Here is a 20,723-nt window from a genome sequence, read left to right on the forward strand (position 1 = left end):
GGTGGTGTAATATGTAGGCTCATACAGACTTGCTTTTGTGCCACATTTCTAGGCACAGGTCCACACTTTTATCATTCCCTGTCTGATTGCACTTTCTTTATGCCCCAACACTTTCCCTATGAAAACCCACTCTTTACTGCTGAATCGGAGCAAATGGAAATCCATAGAAAACCCAAATTGCCATTTGTTCTGATTCAAGAGTTAAAGAGCAGGTTTTTCTGGGGGAAATGGTGACCGGAGTAGGGAAGGACAGAGCTATTGGACACAGACCAGTAAAGCATGGACCTCTGCTATAAAGCAAGGGGCAAAAGGTAAGTGTGGATGAGGCCTTCGAGTGTCTGACCAGGACCAGAGTGTGCCAGGTTCAAATCTCCACTCAGTTGTAGGGCTAGCAAAACTGCTACACAAAATTTGGACTCTGGCCTTTGTATAAAAAACTTAAAGGGCACAAAACCTATAAATCGTGTATCACCATCAAATGACTACATTGACTGATGAGAGAGTCTAAGGCCGCTTCCACAAAGGGTTAATTAAAGCAATTACAAAACAGGACGGAAGTCTATAAAAAGAAGGCAGTTTGGCAACTAAAGAATGAAGTCTCTATGAACTTGGCCAGCATTATCAATACTTTGCTAAATTTGCTGAGGAAGCGTGTGACTCCACACTGTTTTGTTAAGGTCTGGAAACATTTAATAAACATTTTCCAGAACATCAGTCTTGAAACAGCAAACACTTTCATTTATAAAACTCGGACTAGAATACTTTAGCTGCCCTAGCCTGGTGTTTTCCGTACCAATATGCAGTGATGAGCACTACTACTTAAGATTCTCCAAAAGAAGAACTGCTTCTGCCAGGGGTGGCCAACTTTTTTTGATCCAAGGACTGCACAAATCCTGGGCCAACCCTCCTGGGACTAAATGCCAGCAACAGGTTTGGCTATCTCCCGCTCTCTTCCCACACCAGAGAACTGGGGGTGGGGGAAAGAGACTCTCCTTAGCCAGCTAATCTGTGAAGAACAGCTAAAGAGGAGTAATTATTGCCTTCTCTCTGATGATATGATCAATATGACTGGGGAGGGAGCAATTTATATCCCCATCGGGATGCTGAGCTCCACTGACTTCAGTGCTGTGTCTGCTTTTATTTATTTTTAAATAACTTTTTGCCATGAATGGTGGGATCTTTTTTTGGAAAGGGGGCAGGGGAAAAAAATTGCTCCCCAAACTAGAGGTTAGCCAAGTCTGGAGACTGCAGAAAACTAAGCAAACAAAATCAAGTCAGAAGGATGCACGAAGAATCAAAAGGGAGCTGTCACAACTACTCATAACTCCCTACTGAAGGCCAGCCCCCAATTTCTGATCAAGTGGAAATGCCACTGAAAATGAAAGGCAGATTCAGCGGTGTACTTCTTGTTCTCTCTGCTTCGCAAACACACCTGCGAATAGGGTTGCTTATGCAATCAGGTCACTTTTGTCCCTGCTCCCTACCGAACAACGGCAGCAGTATTTGTTTCTTCTACAGGCAGCAAACATCAAAAGAAAATGCCTCTGCAGAGTTTTCAGGCTTCTCTCTTCCCATCACTACCTCATTGACATCTGCCATGCTTCTTACAATGATGCCTGAATTGTAATCAACTGTTTATCTGTGAGGCTTCCTTGCAGACAAGCATGAGGAAAACTGCAGTGCTGGTATTTGTATGAACTGTATTGTCTGCAGGCTAGAGATTCACCCCCATGGCTATGTCAATCCTTCATATGCATGGTGCATGTGTCAGAGCTGTCTGTAACTGGCAGGCAATCTAATAATGCAATCATTTTCCAACTGAATGAATGGGAACAGAAGTTGCATTAAAATCAGGATGGAGATGGAAAAGGGGAATGAGAAAACCAGAATTCACTATTCCTCTCTGCAGAAGATCAATTATTGCTTCTGGATTTGTTCTATTACATGATAAACTCAAGAGAGGCCCTTGAGTTTTCTACACGATGCTGCATAACATTAGAGCACGAGAAAGAGGCTAAGAGTTCCAACAAAGGACCTGCTTGAGTTACTTGTGTTCTCTCTTTTAAATCTGCCAAACACTTAAGTTTCAGAGAGCCATAATCTTTAGCCTTCATGCAAACAATTACCCTTTGTACTGTCCCTTCCTACTCCTCCTGGCTCTTCTTACTTCTCAGTTTTCAAAGCAAAACACAGGATGAAATCAACACACAGTGAGTCTTTAACATTCGTAGGACAGTATATGCATACAAACATTTCAGTGGGTATATATATATACATACAGTGGTGCCTCGCTTAACGAATGCCCTGCTTAACGAAATTTCCGCTTAACGAAAGGATTTTTCAAGCGGAGGTTGCCTCGCTAGACGAATGTATTTTATGAGCAATTCGTCTAGCGAATCGCGGTTTCCCATAGGAATGCTGTGACGGATTGACCTGGTGGGCAAAAGAACTCCAGGGTGCAGAGAGTTAAACCCCAACCTCCGGGATAAATGACGCATTCCATTCCTGAGGGGTGGGACTGCCAGGAGTTTAAAAGGAATGGGAGGCAGTTAATTCGGTTGAGAGGGTTGTGGGAGCGAGGGAGAGTGTGGGTAGGCGTAGGAGATCTTAAAGTGTTCTGAGGAGTTTAATTGAATTATATTATCTAGCCATTGTTAATTGAAACTAAGAATATGATCTAAGAGCCTGTACACATGAAACCATTACGCATTTAAAAGTCATCTAGTCTAAATAAAGCTTTCTTAAATGTTAGTGGATGTGCTTAGTTATTCCAGCTGGGTATCTAAACTCACAGAAGTGGTGGCTCAGTAGAGGACAAAACCTACCTCGGGAATAGAGGCGACAGTTTGTGTCCTAGACCTAGAGTTACACTGAGGAGGCTTAGGAGGGTAACCTGGGGTGCCACAAAGTTGCCAGAGTGGAAAGGGCAAACTTTTGCAGTGGGGAATCAAACTGAGTGAGACCCTTTACTGTAGGCAAGAGGTTATTCTGTCAGACAGCCTAGAGTTTCTCAAGATACCAGGCCACGTAAGCTGGAAGACTCTCTTTACTAAGAAACCCAAGTAACGGGTTTATTTTAAGGCGGCAGGAGAAGTGGGGGGTGGTGGTTTCACCCCTGGATTTCTGTGTCACATTTTTAGTAATAGAGAGGGAGGACATTTTGTCACATAATTGGTGGCAGCGGATCCCCGAAAGTTTAGTGACAACGCCGGGACTGGGTTTGTCGCATATTAATTGGTGGCAAAGTCCTTTGGTTTCGTCGCAAATGCATTGAAATTCAATTAATGCGTTCCTATGGGCAAAAAAAAAAACCTCAAAAAAATTCAGTGCATTCCTATGGGATTCGCTAGACGAATTTTTCGCTATAAGAAAAGACCCGTGGAACGAATTAATTTCGTCTGGCGAGGCAGCACTGTGTGTGTATATATATATATATATATATATATATATATATATATAACCATTAAACATTTTAATGCTAATTTGGAACATAGATCATGCAAATGATAGGGCCCAGCAATTTAAAAATTATAGTTTCTCCACCCAAATCTCTGTCAAGAGCCAAGTTTAACACATGCTTTTTACTGGAAATGACACAGTCATCTTCATTCCATTTAACAACCAATATCAGCACCTGCCCTCTCCTCCCTTTTAAAAAAACCAGCTACAGTACTTACATGTGCTTTCATTTCTTTTGCTACCGTCTCCGACATCATGATGCAACAGATGAGAGTCACCAAGATGAAGTACAGTGCATACATAAAGCGGGTGCTAGTGGATTGCTTTATCTTTGGGCAGCATTTGCAGCAGAGTGAACACGGAGCAGTGCCACAACAGCAGGCCAACTAGAGGAAATCAATAATAATAAAAAGGTTAACATTCTTATAATTTTTACATCAGCGAACACAGCTCATTGATCATTCAGAGAGATGTTTTTTAATAGGTGCACCAAGAGCTGTGAAAGATTCCAATACTGTAGATGGTGGAATGGGAGAGCAAGCCTAATTGCTAGTGCAACTAGACTTTGAAACTCTCCCCCTCCACCCCACTTGATCAGAGATGGAAACAAGGTTTTCCTATCCTCTTTGTTTATCCACTTTTTTCCACAGGGAAAGGTGTAACTGGCACCTCCAAGTTCTAAACACATAGGCCAAACTATGTCACCGATTTGGTGCCAATAGCAGCAAGGGTGGCCTTGAGGTCCCACACACAACTTGGGTTCAAAGTATCTGAAGGACCATTTGACCCCCTTATACTCCAACCTTGATCACATAGAGCTTCTCTGGTGGGGCACTTCTGGTGGTTTGGTTAGCCTTCATTTTCACTAGGGATGGAGCCTTTAGTGTGGCAGGTCCTGCCCTGTGGAACTCCCTATTTGTAGGAGTTTGGCAGGAATCATTTCTGCCTTCTTTCAGAAGTCTTCTGAAAACCAGTGGCGTAGCTAGCTGCCTGGCTGCCCGAGGCGGCAAACCCAATTCACCCCAATTCTGGGTGTCCGTCGTGCGCATGCATCACGACATGCGCGCACAGGAGGCTTGCAACGTGGCAAACCCTGTGAGCAAGCCGTGGAGTGAGGCAGTCTCGGTTGCATCGGGGCTTCTTCTCCATGGTGGCAGCTGCGGCAGCGGCCGTCGGAGGTGGTCAGCCCCGCCCAGCCTGCTGCCACCCGCCCAGCCTGCTGCCTAGGGCGGCGCGCCTCCCGCCCCCCCCCTATTACTACGCCACTGCTGAAAACTGTACTGTTTAGACAGGCCTCCACGATATATTGTTTTTTAACCAACCAGTATCTACTGATGTTTTATGGGTGTTTATATACTATTGTTGTATTTAAATAATGATAATACTGAAAGCCGCCTTGATATATTTTATGAAAGTTTAGCTAAATAAATGAATAAACCTTCCAATCATAGTATTATTATTGCCCTGCTTGGTCATGAGGCAGTGAAGGTGGTTAGCCCCCTTGGTCATGGGATGGCGATGGTGGTTAACTTTTCTCCTGAAAAGCACCTGAACTGAAGGAAGCTGAAAGAGTGACACTCTTTCTCACTTCCTCTTTCAGCTTTATGTGCTTTTCAGGGCTCTACTCGATCCAGCTTTGAACCACATACGTCAAAAAAGCAGTGTGCGTCCACTTTCTCTTTCTGCCTCTATGTGTGTGAGAAACTCAAGAAAAGGGAGCAAGAAGTAGACAGTTCAGTCCAGCAGAGCATGAGACTCTTAATCTCAGGATCGTGGGTTTAAGCCCCACCTTGAGCAAAAGATTTATGCATTGCAGGGGGTTGGACTAGATGACCATCGTGGTCCCTTCCAACTCTACGATTCTATGATTCTAAGTGACCAAATGGGATGTTATCCACATCGCCGGCTCAGAAATTCAAAATGCACCACTGGCCTTAAAAAGTTGACAACTCCTGCTACATTAATGTAATGATTACCAACCATGTTATGGGTGTCTCAAAATAAGTGAGGTTTTCTTTTGGGGTGTGTGTGTGTGTGTGTGTGAGGAGAGACTCATTTGCACTGCAGTGCTCAAGAAGAAAATGTTTAATTCGTTACAATCTTAGTAAAAATCAAGTGTGTTTTCCCCAGTGTTAATGGCCACATTGTGGGGAAGGATTGCAAATGCGGAGGTAAGGCTTCTCCCTTCCCATTCACGACTATGCGGATGTCAAATGCTGCCTACAAATGCAAGGAATTTAATTTTGTAAAACCTACAGCGAGATTGCTAATCATACCATTAATGTAACAAGTAGGTTACATCTGCCCCTATTTTTTTGTTAAAGCTTAAATCTCCTTGTCAGCCAAGATCTCACACGTGCATCTTCTCAGCCTCTCCACACCAAACTAAAGTTGCTCAGAGCCAAAATTAGCTGCTGAGCCAGAGTGAAAAGAGTCAGAAAGAAAAGTTCTGTAGGGAAATGATGCTCGGTGCATGTGTGGTGGCAGCAGCAAAATTTTAACAGGGGCACATTGATCAAATACATTCCAAATATTTTACAGATAGAATTATTTGTATAAGAAAAATGGATTATGTTGTAGAAAGGCATATCACAAGCAAAACACAATCCATGTATTTAATACCAATTACTTCTGACAATGTTGAAAGCCAAGCCTTACAACTCAGACCCTTCCAGGCTTAAGAGTAAAGCTTTTTCCTATTTTTTTTACTCAGACAAAACTCCCACCAATTCCATTTGTTTCCACTGAGTAAACAGGAACCTAGAGGCTTGCCCTTACTTCATGCCATCCAAAAACACGCAAGAATCAACTGAATAGCCTTACTGAACCATTATTAATTTACTACACACTGTGAAGCTTTTGTGACAGACTGAATGGTGAAGAGTTAGATCATCCAAACAAAAGAGCTCTGTTTCACTTAATAGGGGGGGGGGGGGAGACAGCAAACCAAACAAGGCATGGGACATAAGAAAATTCAGTGCTAGCTGGCATAGTGTATAAATTCTGGCATTGAATAAGGTATGATAGGGAAATACAAAGTATGAGGGATGTCACTCAGTCATCATTCTAGACAAACAGATCCAAACATTAAAAGCTAATATAAGAATATATTATCCCTTGCATTTTCTATATATAATTATCTCCTTAGCATATTTCACTGCAGAGCTGTGTCCTGGGGACATGTCCCCTTTGTCATATGTTCATTGGCTCTCTCCATGTGGGTGGCAAATGGGTGTCATCAAAAAAGGTAGGAGATAATGTAAACTGGGCACTCACATAGAGGTCCTATGTCACATGTGGCAATATCTATATCCTCAAAGGAAGAAGTGTGTGCCTTCGCCATTACCACACAAAGACGTTGTTGGCTTGGTAAATGAACTATGCCAGAAGAAGACTGGTTTAGATATCACGACTGTCACTTTAAATTGTTCTGCATCAGAGGTAGGAAACTCATGGTCCACCAGATTTTGTTGACCTTTGGCCATGCTGGTTGAGGCTGATAAAAATGGTGAGTTCGGCAAGATCTCGAGAGCCACAGCCTTCCCCATCCATGTTCAACATGGTGGCTCTCATGTAAAGATGTCCCACCACATTGGTTTGGCAAAGCTTTACTACACCATCCCAGACCTTTCTTTAGCATATCATGCTCCTGTTGAGTTCAACATGCAATAACAGCTTATCTGTCTGTGCAAAGCCAAGCGGTGAAACGTTCCCAGAAGGCCTGTAGACAGCATTTGGTAGTCAAGATAACGTGGTGCTAATTGGTCCATGCTGCAAGATCTGCTTGCTTTGAGAGCTTGGCCTAGGGAGTTGCGAGCTACCCGTGCAACATGGATGCCTGCCACCTATTCCCTCATCTGACAGATGGAAGGGATTCCTTTGGAATCGCTGCAGCTGGGGCCTTTGGGCCTTCGTAAACTATCTGCCCAGATTCACATTTGGGCCTGTGGGGGCAGATTACAGTCAAACCATAATCCTGCACTATGGAGGTTCTTCAAACTGCTATTGGTGGTCTGACATCCCCTGCATTGTATACTATCTGTCCTGTTGAAGAATTTTGGAGAACTGAGCAGCTTGCCACATTGTTGTGACTTTTTGGTTGATCCTAATAAAAGTATTACCCAGCAGTGGACTTGGGAAGTCCTCCCCCCTTCTTTGCCTCTTATAGACCAATAGAAGCAATTAACATTCTCAGAAGGACAGTATCAAAGGGAACGTATACAGTGGTACCTTGAGTTACAAACGCCTCAGGCTACAAACACTTCAGGTTACAAACTCCGCTAACCTGGAAGAGTTACCTCCACTTGAGAACTTTGCCCCAGGATGAGAACAGAAATTGTGTGCCGCCGGCAGCACAGCACCAAGAGGCCCCATTTGCGAAAGCACGCCTCTAGTTAAGAACAGTTTCAGGTTAAGAACGGACCTCTGGAATGAATTAAGTTCGTAACTAGAGGTACCACTGTATTCTGATTTGGCTTAGCTACTTTTTTTTTAATAGCAAGAAACAGCTTTATTCTATTCGGCTTTTTTGTGCTGAGCTCTCCTCTGAGGAGTATAAAGAAACACATTACGAAAAAATAAACTTTGCAGTAGAAGAAGTCACACCCAGTGGTTTCATTTTTTTTCTCAGTGAACACAGCAACTGGAATTTTGCCTTAAGCCTTCTTATCAACAATTTAAAAGGGGGGGGGAGGTATTTCTGTGTTTGCTGAAGTTGAATTCATCTCTCGCCTACTTAAGAACTGACCGTCATCTCAGAATAAGCGTATATGCTAATAGACCAAAAAGGGCTTTTTGGCAAATGGCACTGCAATTCTCTTCATTCCTTGGTTTATTAAATTGTAATCTTGCAGGCAGGTGCATTAACCCAACCTGCTTTTTTTTAATAATAAAAATAAAAGTTGACTAAAACTGCAGCACATTTCACACTATTGTCCTTACAAAAAAAATGTTGGTTACATGTTATAAATATATGGAAAGATAAAAAAGAAATACTTCCACCGAATACCAAAAATATACAAATGTGGCAGCAAGCTATGAACAAAGTCTATGAGCCCTTCATTTTTCAGGAGGTGCTATCAGGTCCATAAGGTTGCAAAATAAAAATTAAAAATAATGATTAGCATACAAGCAGGGAAAGCTATAAAGTAAACAACATTCCTCACATCTGGCAATCTAGAGTGAGAGAAGGCTGTCCCCTCCTTAAGATGTAAAGGAAGTTGCCCTACTACTTCCAAGCATTTAATAACTAGTCCAACCAGTTACATTTGCCCAGATACTTTCAAGTTATATTTATGTACTGCATCCATTATTTTTCTGATGAGAACCAACTTCCCTAAGTTTATTAGAATAATGCTAAGGCAAGGGCAAAATATAAGATGCTTTGCTAGTATCTTCCAATAAGCTTTTTAAAAACTCTGTTCCACCCACAATGAACCTTCTGGCTTGCTTCTCATCATATGAAGACTGCGGGAGTAAGAGGGAAACTGTAAGGAAAGAGAATGCTATATACCCTGTTTCTCCTATTTTAAGATGTAGACATAAAATAAGCCATAGCAGGATTTTTAAGCATTCAAGGAATATAAGCCATACCCCGAAAATAAGACATAGTAATAGGCACAGCAGCAATACCAGCCGCGGCAGGAGGAGGAAAAATATAAGACATCCCCTGAAAATAAGCCATAGTGTGTGTGTTTTAGGAAAAATAAATATAAGACGGTGTCTTATTTTTGGAGAAACACGGTAGAATATTTATGCAAAGACAAAAGGAGTGGCAAGATAACTATTTGATTACAACTGGAAGCCATTAAAGAGGAAAGCAATGTATTTTAGCTTAAAGTCAGGCCTACTAACCTAAGTATTCCAGGAGTTGTTGCATTTATATCCCAACCTTTCCTCCAAGATGCTCAAGGTGGCTTACATGGGTCTCCATATTATTCTCACAGCAACCCTGTGAGGTAGGTTAGGCTGAGAGTTGGTGACTGGCCCATAGTTGCCTAGTGAGCTGCATGGCTGAGTGGGGATTTGAACTCTAGTCTCCCAGGTCCTACTCTGACACTCTACCACTATATAACTTACCGCACCAGCTTTCTGCTCACAACTGAAGAAATCTATCTGAACACCATGGAGAAAGGGTGGATACAAATCCAATAGCAGCAAAAAATCCCCTAAGAAATGTACAGTAAGTCCACAACATATGTTGGGGTTATGTTTCTGGGGATAGTGCCTAAAGCCAAAATTATGTACTGCATAGTCAAAACACACTGGGTGCTACAGCGGGTGGGATTGCCAAAGCCTCCCCCCCCAAAGATGCCTGCCCCCCTTTCCACCCTTTTTATTTTTATTTACCCAAGCACATAAAGTGGAATGTGCACAAGTTTAATGTGTATAAATTGCAGGATTACTGTATTAAATACAGAAACATAAAAGAACTTAAAGTAAGTTACTGGCATGCACTTTTTAAGCATACAGTTAAAATAGCAGGTTTATGTTCACATAAGGATTTAAATGTAAAAACATCTCAATTGAAGGATTAAGATTTTTCTCCCCCTCTTTGCTCTCTCCGTTTCTTTTTAATATTTGTTTCATAAAAGTTGAAGAAAAGCAGACAACTAAACAGTAACTGTAAAAACTGGCACACTGATCCTAAACAGATTTGCTTGCAAGTCCCACTGACTTCAGGCATGCTTACATTTGCTGCCTTAACCCCTCAGTACAATTCTGTAAGCAAAGGCTAACACTCCACAGCATCAGACAATGCTTTTTACTGGAGTGCTTGCTGGGGTAATATTGATTGGCTTGTCCAGTCACAGCTGTGAAGTGTTCCCAGGGGAACAACAACTGAGCATTTATCTTCTTTATCCCGACAATGCCAGATTTCAAAATAAGATTTGGAGGGATTTTTGTGGCCTTTGGGTCAATAGTTTTAGGAGATCATAGGAATTCTAGTTATAACTGTAGCTGGCCAAATCCTGTCCCTACAGCATATGGAGTATTTTTTTAAAAAATACTAAGACTACATTTGCATACAATTCAAACATTTATCCGTGCAATACCTCCTCTTAGAAACTGCTGCATTTCAGAGGTGTAGCTTTATCTCTGAAGGGGTTTATCTTATGAAATAATATCCTTAACACAAATGGTTGGAATGTATCAATTGCCAACTAGATTTAGTAATGTAACTTTAGACTAAAGATAATCTTATTTGTCCATATTTGAATGGACTGACCTGCTCTCAATTTGAAGTGATGAAGTGTTTTGTCCTCACTTGCTGATCTTTGTTCCATCCCAGGCACTGAATATGCAATAACTAGGACAAGCCGAGCCCATTCCCTGTCTTATATCACAACTCAGAAAACCATTCCTAAAATAGATTATGCTCCTGAATCAATTTTACAGCAAAGTTCCTATAAAAGCACAGTCAACATTTTATGTGGAATTGGTTGAAACCCTATTCCCTGCAACTTTTACTGGTGATGATTGGTACTTGGGAGAGGCATGTAATGTAATTTCAATTAATTGTGTTTATTAAGTTCAGTTCCTGTTGCTTGTGCTTGATATTCAAATTTATCTGAAATTATTTTTCCTGGGTGAAGTTTACCCTTTCCTAAGGTTTATTGAGTTGTAAAGATAAGCAAAGGTATTTCAAATACAAACCTTTTATGACAGACATAAAAGCTGCACCGTTTAAGAACCCATTTTGCTCTTCACAGAGCAGCAAGCCCTAAACTTTTAAACTATAATGAACAGAGATAAGACAACTACATCTTCTAGATTATTTTTATTAACAGTTTGGGTTATGCTTCAGCCTTTTCTGTACTAATCTTTTAAAACAGAAGTTGTTGTTGTTTAGTTGTTTAGTCGTGTCCGACTCTTTGTGACCCCATGGACCATAGCACGCCAGGCACTCCTGTCTTGCACTGCCTCCCGCAGTTTGGTCAAACTCATGTTTGTAGCTTCGAGAACACTGTCCAACCATCTCGTCCTCTGTCTTCCCCTTCTCCTAGTGCCCTCAATCTTTCCCAACATCAGGGTCTTTCCCAAAGATTCTTCTCTTTTCATGAGGTGGCCAAAGTATTGGAGCCTCAGCTTCACGATCTGTCCTTCCAGTGAGCACTCAGGGCTGATTTCCTTAAGAATGGATAGGTTTGATCTTCTTGCAGTCCATGGGACTCTCAAGAGTCTCCTCCAGCACCAGGAGGAGACTGGAGGAAAACAGAAGTGGGGAACCTTTAAGCTGCAGGTCAGTCTTGCCCCACCAAGGGATCGAAATTGGCCTGCAAAACCATTTCCCCCAAACCATGGCCACTAATGACATCATCTGATGGGTAGGAGGGTGGGGGTTAAAGTCTGCACTCGATGCACATGACTGGTGAATTAATCCTGCTCAGTTTGGCAAGATTCTATGAAAACCTCTTCCTGATTCAGGAAGGGATTTACATGCCTGTTAAAATGAAGGGGGGGGGGAGGAAACCCTGTTTTAGCAACACTTTGCAACTGACATAATGGTGATGCTGGGCGACTAACAATGGGAGGCTCTGCCCACCTCTCACATCTGGCCCACAAGGCAGATCCAGATAAGGATCTGGCCTGTGGAGTCCAAAAGGTTCCCTTATCCACAGTTTAAAATGCTCATCCTCGGGCTTCAGAGGAAGATGCAGTAATTTTAGGGCGTGTAAACAATTAGAAGAATTACCAGATTCAGGAAACCCCTGAAAAACTGCTTGCAAGGAAAGGGGAACTTTCCTTGCTTCTGATAGCATGTGTGTCTTTGTGTAGTATAAACACAGAACCAACTTTTTTTTTTTTAAAGAACCCCTGCAGAGTGTATTTTAGCACCTTGAAGACTAGTTGTGCACCTGGCACTTTCATTCTATAGTTTTGTCATTTGCTGAAGACACACCTTTTTATCCTGGTCTTTGACACTTGTGATATATGTTTAGGACTCGCTTTTAGGCGTTACTGTAATTTGTTTTGAACTGTTTTTAATGCTGTATTTTATATTGTTCTGACCCACTCTTGGACCCTCTTACAACAGCAACACATTTATTATCACATAGCTTTCAGGCTTCCTCAAACTCGGCCCTCCAGATGTTTTGAGATTACAGTTCCCATCATCCCTGACCACTCGTCCTGCTAGCTAGGGATCATGGGAGTTGTAGGCCAAAAATATCAGGAGGTCTGAGTTTGAGGAAGTCTGGCACTAGAATCTACTTCATCAAATGCTTGTGCCATATGTGTTGGTCTTTAAGGTGCCACAAGACTGTTGGGTTTGCTGCAAGAGACTAATATGTCTACCCTTTTGGAAACATTTTCAAGTTGCATTTACAAGTCATCGCCCCCAAACCTCACAGAACTTAGTACAATATTTTGATGTTTAACTTTCCTTGTTACATTTTATCATAAAGCATTATTTCTACAAACAGAGTAGCTATGACAGAAAAAGAGGACCCAGGAAATCTGACAGGCCTTTTAAAGTTTACTCTGTAAAGCTATATAAATCAGAATGAAATGTAAACATTGCTAAATGCAATATTAGGAGATCTGACAAGATGAAGCACAGTCTCACCAACAACCTTGTCTTAGCATCACAGTGAAAGGCTGTCAGCATTTCATTTATATACAATGTGTTCTGAAAAGAAACAATTATAACTAACGTTTTCCACTGCAGCAGCTTTATTTAAAACAGAGGTCAACTTTTCAGTCTCAAGAGAATGCTACAGAAAAACCACATGTAAAATCCTGTTTCCTGTGAAATGGGGCAGATGTTTTTATGTAAGCAAAAGCAAATCATAACTGTGCAGGACTAGCAAAGGGCCAGGATATAACCTATTTGATGGCTGAGTATCCACAAAAAGAGAAGTTAGAAATCAGTGCAATTAGGACTAAGTTGCTTTGTGTCTTCAGAAGACAGCTGGGGAGGCATGTGCTTTGAAGCAGCTGCAGAGTCTAAAACCAGACGGGCAACTATTTTGAGGTTAGGTACCAATGGCCAAGGATATAGCCAAGTTCATTAATATTAGATAACTTGCAGTAACTAATTTTGCTTTGTGCAAGGATAGTTCCAGTTTGTATTGCTGTGCATATCAAAACTACAGGGTTCTGGCTGCCTAGCAAGGAACCAATAGATTGTACAGGAGGAGTAGCTTACCTAGGGTCCTCCAGACATTGGTGGACTCAAACTCCTGTCAGCACAGCCAAGGATCAGGGATGATGGGACTTGTAGTACAGCAACATCTGGACATCACAATTTAGCCACAACTGCTGTACAGCAAACTTAGATATGCAGTGGCTGTAAAAAATGTCTAGAGTCATAGAATCATATAGAATTGTAGAGTTGGAAGGGACCATGGGGGTCATCTAGTTCAACCCCCTGCAATAATCTTTCACCCAGTGTGGGGCTCGACTGAACACACGACTCTGAGATTAGGAGTCTTATGCTCTACTAATTAAACTATCATGAAAACAAATAGTAAACTGGTTTTGTTTGAGGGGGGAATTATAATCAAGTAGCATATAAATTATTATGGAATAAAATATTTACTGATGAAATAAATAGTGCAAAGCCGTTTCTTTAAGCCACATGACGAGTTATGGAACATGTATAGCATGCTGCATAGAGACAGCTACTCAATGTAATTCAAGCAGCTGTTTCCTATGCACCACCCCCAAAGCAACATTTCCATGACTAATATAAAAAACACTCTAGGATTAACCACAGTACTCCTATGAAATTTAAGGGTGGCTGGTTTCTAAAACTCAGAGCCGACCCTGCTCATGCTATTAAGATTCGCTGTCACAGCTCGCAGCATAGTGAAGGCAAAGATTTGTTATTTGAGGAACAAAAGATGTGCATGACAATCACTTGCCCCCCCAAAAAAATTTCTTGGGAAATTATACACTCTATGGGATAGGGAGAACTGGAATGACCTAAAACTAATTAAGTCATAATGGAACACCCGAAATCTTGTTTTGCCCAAACATTTCCAAAACAGACTGTCCAAACTTTAATTATTTTTTGGTGTTTTTAAGAATGTGTAGGAACTAGAATGCTTCTGAGGTATTTTTTTAAAAAAATTGTTTCTGTTCTATCAATCTCCAGCAGTTTTCCTTGAATAAAATGTCAATATTCTAGGTTATATACCTTGTAGCTCTTGTACCAGTGTGGATAAACTGAGGAGAGGTCCACCATGTTTGGTTAATAAAAACTTGACAGCCATGTTTCCCCCCTCTTTCTAGTAGCAAGTGAAGCAGAGATTTCTCACTCCCCCTTCCAAAGCAGCCAAGTACATGCATGCATCATTTTTGTAGGGCCATTTGGTTACAGATGAGTGAAGAGGACATTTAAGTGCCCCTGAGGAAGGCATTTATGAAGTGGGCTGGTCTGCGAAACCTTTGCTGCATGGATAAGCCAACATGAAGCCCCCAATATGTTGTTAGACTCCAGCTTCTATTAACCCAAGGCAGCATTGGCAAATGAGAGATGTAATTCAACAGTATCTGCAGGGGAACATGCTTATCCAGTTTTATTATTTTGCTCCTCAGATACTCAGTTTCTTATTTTCTGCTTGGTATCAGCACCTTCCACCATTTTCCTGCCCATCCATGCCATACAGGTTACGAAAGATACTGTTTTTTATAGAAAAGAAAGGAGAAACCTTTCTGTTTCACAAAACATCTCACTCACGGCCTTGGTCCAGTATATCTGAAGGAGTGTCTCCACCTCCATCGTTCTGCCCGGACACTGAGGTCCAGTGCTGTGGGCCTTCTGACGGTTCCCTTGTTGTGAGAAGCCAAGTTACAGGGAACCAGGCAGAGGGCCTTCTCGGTAGTGGCACCTGCCCTGTGGAGCGCCCTCCCACCAGATGTCAAAGAGAAAAACTACTACCAGACTTTTAGAGGACATCTGAAGGCAGCCCTGTTTAGGAAAGCTTTTAATGTTTAATCAATTATTGTATTTTAATACTTCTGTTGGAAGCCGCCCAGAGTGACTGGAGAAACCCCGTCAGATGGGTGGGGTATAAATAAATTATTATTATTATTATTATTATTATTATTATTATTATTATTATTATTATTACCACTACTGCATCTTGGCACAAGATATAGTCTACCTACATTCTGAAATAGTCATCTCTGCATCCATCTGCCTACACATGGCTTTACATTTGTGGTGGAATGCAATCAGAAGCTTTGCCTGGAATTGCCCTAGTGACCAAGCTACTGAATTTGCATAGTGCTGAAACACATATTGATATTCACCTTCTACTGCAAATGACTTTACAGATGTGCAACATATGCTTATTCAGAATATAAGAAATATGTTGGTGATGTTGCTGTTGATTCAGTTTATAATTTGCCCTTCCTCCCAAAGTAGCCCAGTGTGCAGAGATTGCTTTTAGAATGTTTTAAAAGGTATCAATCACATTCTCTCGCCCAATGGTTTCAGGCTTCCTAGGAGCAGCATCTTTCAGTCTGGGTAAAAAGTAATGTTTTGAAATTCCTCCTGAAAGCCAATAAAGAGAGAAAGAGACACCTCACCTAGGACAGCACTCCACAAATGGGGAACTGGAACTGCCACACGTGGCATGTGATAAGATTTTAACCGGTGCTTGCAACAACAACAACAATAATACAATTGCAATCTCACAGTGATGCAATAGGCAACTATGAACTAATACGCTGAATTTCATTCATTCATTCATTCCTTTCAGAGAGTTATGCCTTTACATACAAACAGAAAAGGTGTAACACTGAAAAGAACATTATGGTCTCCAGACTGAACTGCCTATTAGTACCATATGTTTATAAACTGCAAATTGTGATTTTTAGTATGCCACAATTTCCTTTTGTCTTTAGAATAATTTTCAGCTATCTTGTTCTAGTTGTGTACAGCTAGGGAGAGTTTCAAATTATTAACAGCACAAAGAGGCAATTTTAAAGCAGCGCATTTGTATGCAACGTTTTACTGGATCTCTGAGCAAAGTTTACTCCCATTAAATAAAGGTATGTTTTCTTATGGGCTTTACATATGGCAATATGCTTTTTGCATTTGCATTCTGTCATCTGCTGTAACCTCTACAGTAGCTAGAGGAGACACATTCAGTGTGCTTCCATCCTGCATTAGTGACATTCACACACAAAAAGCAAAAGGGAGGATTCAAAGGCCCTTTTGGAGTTATGCTTAAAGTATATGTTAGACTTACTTGGCAGGGCAAGTTCAGGGAACAAAAACATTGCCACTCTGGAATGAAACAATGTTTTCTCCCCACTAATTAGCAGCTGTAGCTCTTTTGTCAATATTTTACAACCACAGCCCAATGTTTGAAAAGTTGTTCATAATTAAACACAATATTGGGAAATGTATTGGGAATGGCTATCATAATCTAATTAGGAAGAGGATTCCTTTGAACTTAATAGGAATTGCTCCCAAACAAATACATTTAGGGTGGGGCTGTATGATATTAGTAATGAGTGAGAACACAACTGACAAATACTTTCTGTTGCCAAAGCATACAATTCATTAGCAGTATCTCTTTCCTCAGAGAAATTCTGATTTATTCATCCACTCTCGGATACAGTGGCAATTGAATGCTAGCCTCCCTTTCCCAAATGTCCCTGTAGCATCAACCCACAAACTAAATGAACTATCCAGATTTCAGGAACTAAAGTTTCTCAACTGTACTCAGAAACAATGTTGGATTAAACCCAGGCAGTCAAAATCTTGGCAGGGGGCTCACAAATTATCTCCGAATACATATTTTATTTTACCAACCAACAATTTTAATAAATCAATTGTGATCTGTTGTTGCAGGGCCCCCAAAAGGTGTGGGACCCCATAACCCAGTACCTACTCTGCCTATTTTGTAAACTGGCAATGCTCAGAAAGAATGAGGGGGGGTGATTTGGTCTGTCTTTGATCTGCTATACAGTACTTCTTAGACTTTAAAAGTGCTACATAACACTTTGTGCATAAAATCTAATGCAGTAATAAAAACAGTTCCTCTTGATAAATCCCAAGCTTTCAATGGTGGGTATACCTTTGAACCAAACATACCGGTATACTGTACGCCATTGTAAGAGAAAAAGGACAGCAATCTGCACACCATCTAAGGAGTGGATTTGCGTTTATTGCTAAGCTCCTTTTAATCGTTTCTGATCTTAAATCGAAGCGGCACACGAACTAACCAACCCATCAGAAACTAAACGCTGCATTTACCCCTGCCAAAATTTCACTCTAGACATCTGACCAACTGGGCTCGAGAGCAGGGAAGCTTCTGTCATTATGCATTTGCCCATCTTCAGTGTGCCACAAGACTGTTTATGCAGCGTCTGAATGCAGGCCAACGGGTCTGCCATCGCCATCCGTTTGGTCCCGAGTGGGCACCCATGATCAGCACCGCAAACCCTATGCGTTGCGTTGCCTGTTCGATCGACAAGACCCAGTTCCCCAGTAGCTAAACTCAGAAGTCGAATACTTGGCACGGGCAGATCCGCCCTGGGCATAAGCCCTCGAGCGCGGCGGGCTGAGCAGTCTCAGGAATCGCAATCCTGGCCGGGGAAGAAGAAAGCAAGCGCGGCCGCCAAGCAGGCGCTGGCGCAGTCCCAAAGGACCCTGCCACGCAGCCAGGGTGGGGCTTCCCACCGTATCCGCCTGGGAAGAGAAGGGTGGACTCCCAAATTGAGGGGCTTCCTCGTCTCACTGCTGCTCCTCACAGAAGGGAATGCATTTTTCCGGCCCCCCCCCCCGCGCGCCCCGCCTCAAAAATAAACCTCCTTACCTGACCCGCACAACAGCGCGCGGACATGGTCGCCTCCCAGACGGCGAGCCCCGGGCTGGCCGCGCGCAAATCCCCTCTCCGTCCGCACCTGCCCGCTCGCTCGTTGGCTCAGGCAAGCGGCCTCGCGCCCTGGCAGCAGCCGAGGCGCAGCTGAAGGCTTCCTCAGCCGCCGAGCCCTCGGTTGCCGAGACGCGCAGAGAGCGCACACACGCGCCCCCTAGAGCAGCTGGCCGGGCCTCAGGCGCGCAGCGCGCTCGCCCCGACGCATGACACAAACACGGGAGACTGGCGAGCTCGGCTTCTGCGCTGCTGGGTAAGTTGCCCGAGCCCAGCTCGAAGCGCGCTAGAAGCTTCCGCTGTCGTCAGTTTTTTGCTTGGAAGGAGATAAATGGCTTTCCGGTGCGGGAGGTTAGGAACGGCCCGCCCCGCTAGGAGACAGGAGAAAAGAGGAAGCAGCCTGGAATGAAGCAGGCGCGCGCCGGAGACCACCTGTCCTCGTTCTCACGCTCCGAAGTGAAACGCTACCGCGAGGGCACCTGGGATTGAGGTTCCCGAAGGAGAGGGCGGAGCTATCGGCCTGCGGGCGCGTCAGACGCCTCCTCCGAGGTTGGTGCCGTCTCGGAAGGAGGGACGCCTCTCCCGGGGAGAGCTTCTGCGGCTTCTGCAGGTGTTGCGTTACCTGCATCCATCCTTCGACCGTTTTCATGAAAGTAGCTTCCGATTTGCTTCTCACGCCATCTGCTTCACACGATACGCTTGCTTCAAAGTCATCAGAGCAGTTCTCTGCTGGACCAGAAGTCTCTTATTCTAGTCTAGGCATGTCCAACAGGTAGATCATGATCTACCAATAGATCACTGGACGTCTGTGGTAGATCACCGGTAGATCAGTGGCTCCCCCCACCTAAAGAAGTTAAAAAACTTTGGCTCCCCTAAAAAAAGCAAAACTCAACACCTTTGCCCTGCACCCCTAAAATGACCTGAACCACCAAAAACTGGGCTTTCCTTCCTAAAAAAGCTCAACAACTTTGACCTGTACCCCCCCAAAAGGGGGTAGATCACTGCCAGTTTTTAACTCTGAGTAGATCGCAGTCTCTTGGAAGTTGGCCACCCCTGTTCTAGTCTATTGTCCTCTTTCCCACAGGGATTGACCTGGGAAGCCCACAAGCAGGGCATGAAAGGAGTAGTCTCCCACCGCCTCTGGTCAGAGGTAGATTGCTCTGGAGATGAGGTGGAAAAGCTACCGTACCGCCTTTACACATGAATTTGTCTCATGCCCATAGCTTGTCGCAATTATTCCTATACCGAGAACGAGAGGGGCACTGATGTTGGAACCAGCAACTTTGGTCACTGCTGCAGCAATTAAGGGAATTGCTCCTGCACTGGGACCTCTAGCTATATAAACTAGTCACGCGAATGCTAAATCTTTGGCAGTTGAAAAGATAACAGGGTTAAAGAGGCCTTGGTCTGCTTGGCTGGGGGGGTTCAGTGAAAAAATCATTCAGGCATCCCTTCTTATCACAAAATCAATGTTTTAGGATTTACTCGCACAAGAGCAGCTTTGTTTCAAATTCATCTAATTCAGCATCCTGTCTCACAGTGGCCAACCAGATGTATCAAGAAAGCCAACAAGCAGGAATTCAGGGCTTATTTTCACTCATGGCTTACTTACTAGGGGGCTTGGTAGTAATACCCCTGTTAGGTAGAACCTACTCTCATTTTCTAAAAGTGGAATTAAGGCTGAGAGGTGTGCATTGCCCTAAATCTACCATACCAGTCTAGGCTGAACCAAAGTACAGATACACCTAACTTTCTCCATTGCAGAATATGATTTTTATTTACAGCCTTTTCTGGTAATACTATAGCTCATATTGACACTCAATGAAGCCCTTCTTCTACTAAATCAGCTTATTTTCCACAACTGCACTGGCATATGTACCGTGTTTCTCATATTATAAGTCATGTCTTATATTAATTTTTTCTTCAAAAAAACACGACATGGCTTATTTTTGAGGGATGTCTTATTTTTTAATAAAGTGCACGCGGGCGCTGTTTGCCGGGCTTGTCAAGCCCAGCAAACAGCGCCCGCTGATCTTCGGTGACAGGCGGGGGTGGGCGGAGAGCGGAGAACGATCTCCGCTTCCCCCCCACCCCCGCCTGTCACACAGCACAGGTCGGCGGGCGCTGTTTGCCGGGCTTGTCAAGCCCAGCTAGGAGCGCCCGCCGATCTTCGGTGACAGGCGGGGATGGGGGGAGAGCGGAGAACGATCTCCGCTTCTCCCCCACCCCCGCCTGTCACACAGCACAGGGCCGAAGATCGGCGGGCGCTGTTTGGCGGGCTTGTCAAGCCCAGCAAGGAGCGCCCGCCGATCTTTGGTGACAGGCGGGGGTGGGGGGAGAGCGGAGAACGATCTCCGCTTCCCCCCCCACCCCCGCCTGTCACACAGGACAGGTCCGAAGATCGGCGGGCGCTGTTTGCCGGGCTTG

General features: G+C 43.3%; 1 protein-coding gene across 2 annotated transcripts in view; it reads right to left on the reverse strand.

The window, feature by feature from the left end:
• Positions 1 to 18,754, reverse strand: part of SERINC5 (serine incorporator 5) — a 43,950-nt gene extending 25,196 nt beyond the window's left edge. For both annotated transcript variants that reach the window (XM_035099792.3, XM_035099791.3), the window contains exons 1-2: positions 18,240 to 18,754; positions 3,678 to 3,845 (exon numbers count right to left, since the gene is read on the reverse strand). In XM_035099792.3, the coding sequence (XP_034955683.1) occupies positions 3,678 to 3,845; positions 18,240 to 18,266 (195 nt within the window). In that variant the 5' untranslated portion in view covers positions 18,267 to 18,754. The remainder of the gene's footprint in view (positions 1 to 3,677; positions 3,846 to 18,239) is intronic.
• Positions 18,755 to 20,723: the final 1,969 nt, after the last annotated feature.

Source organism: Zootoca vivipara, chromosome 10 (assembly GCF_965207765.1).
Source record: "Zootoca vivipara chromosome 10, rZooViv2.hap1.1, whole genome shotgun sequence".
Classification (NCBI taxonomy): Eukaryota; Metazoa; Chordata; class Lepidosauria; order Squamata; family Lacertidae; genus Zootoca; species Zootoca vivipara.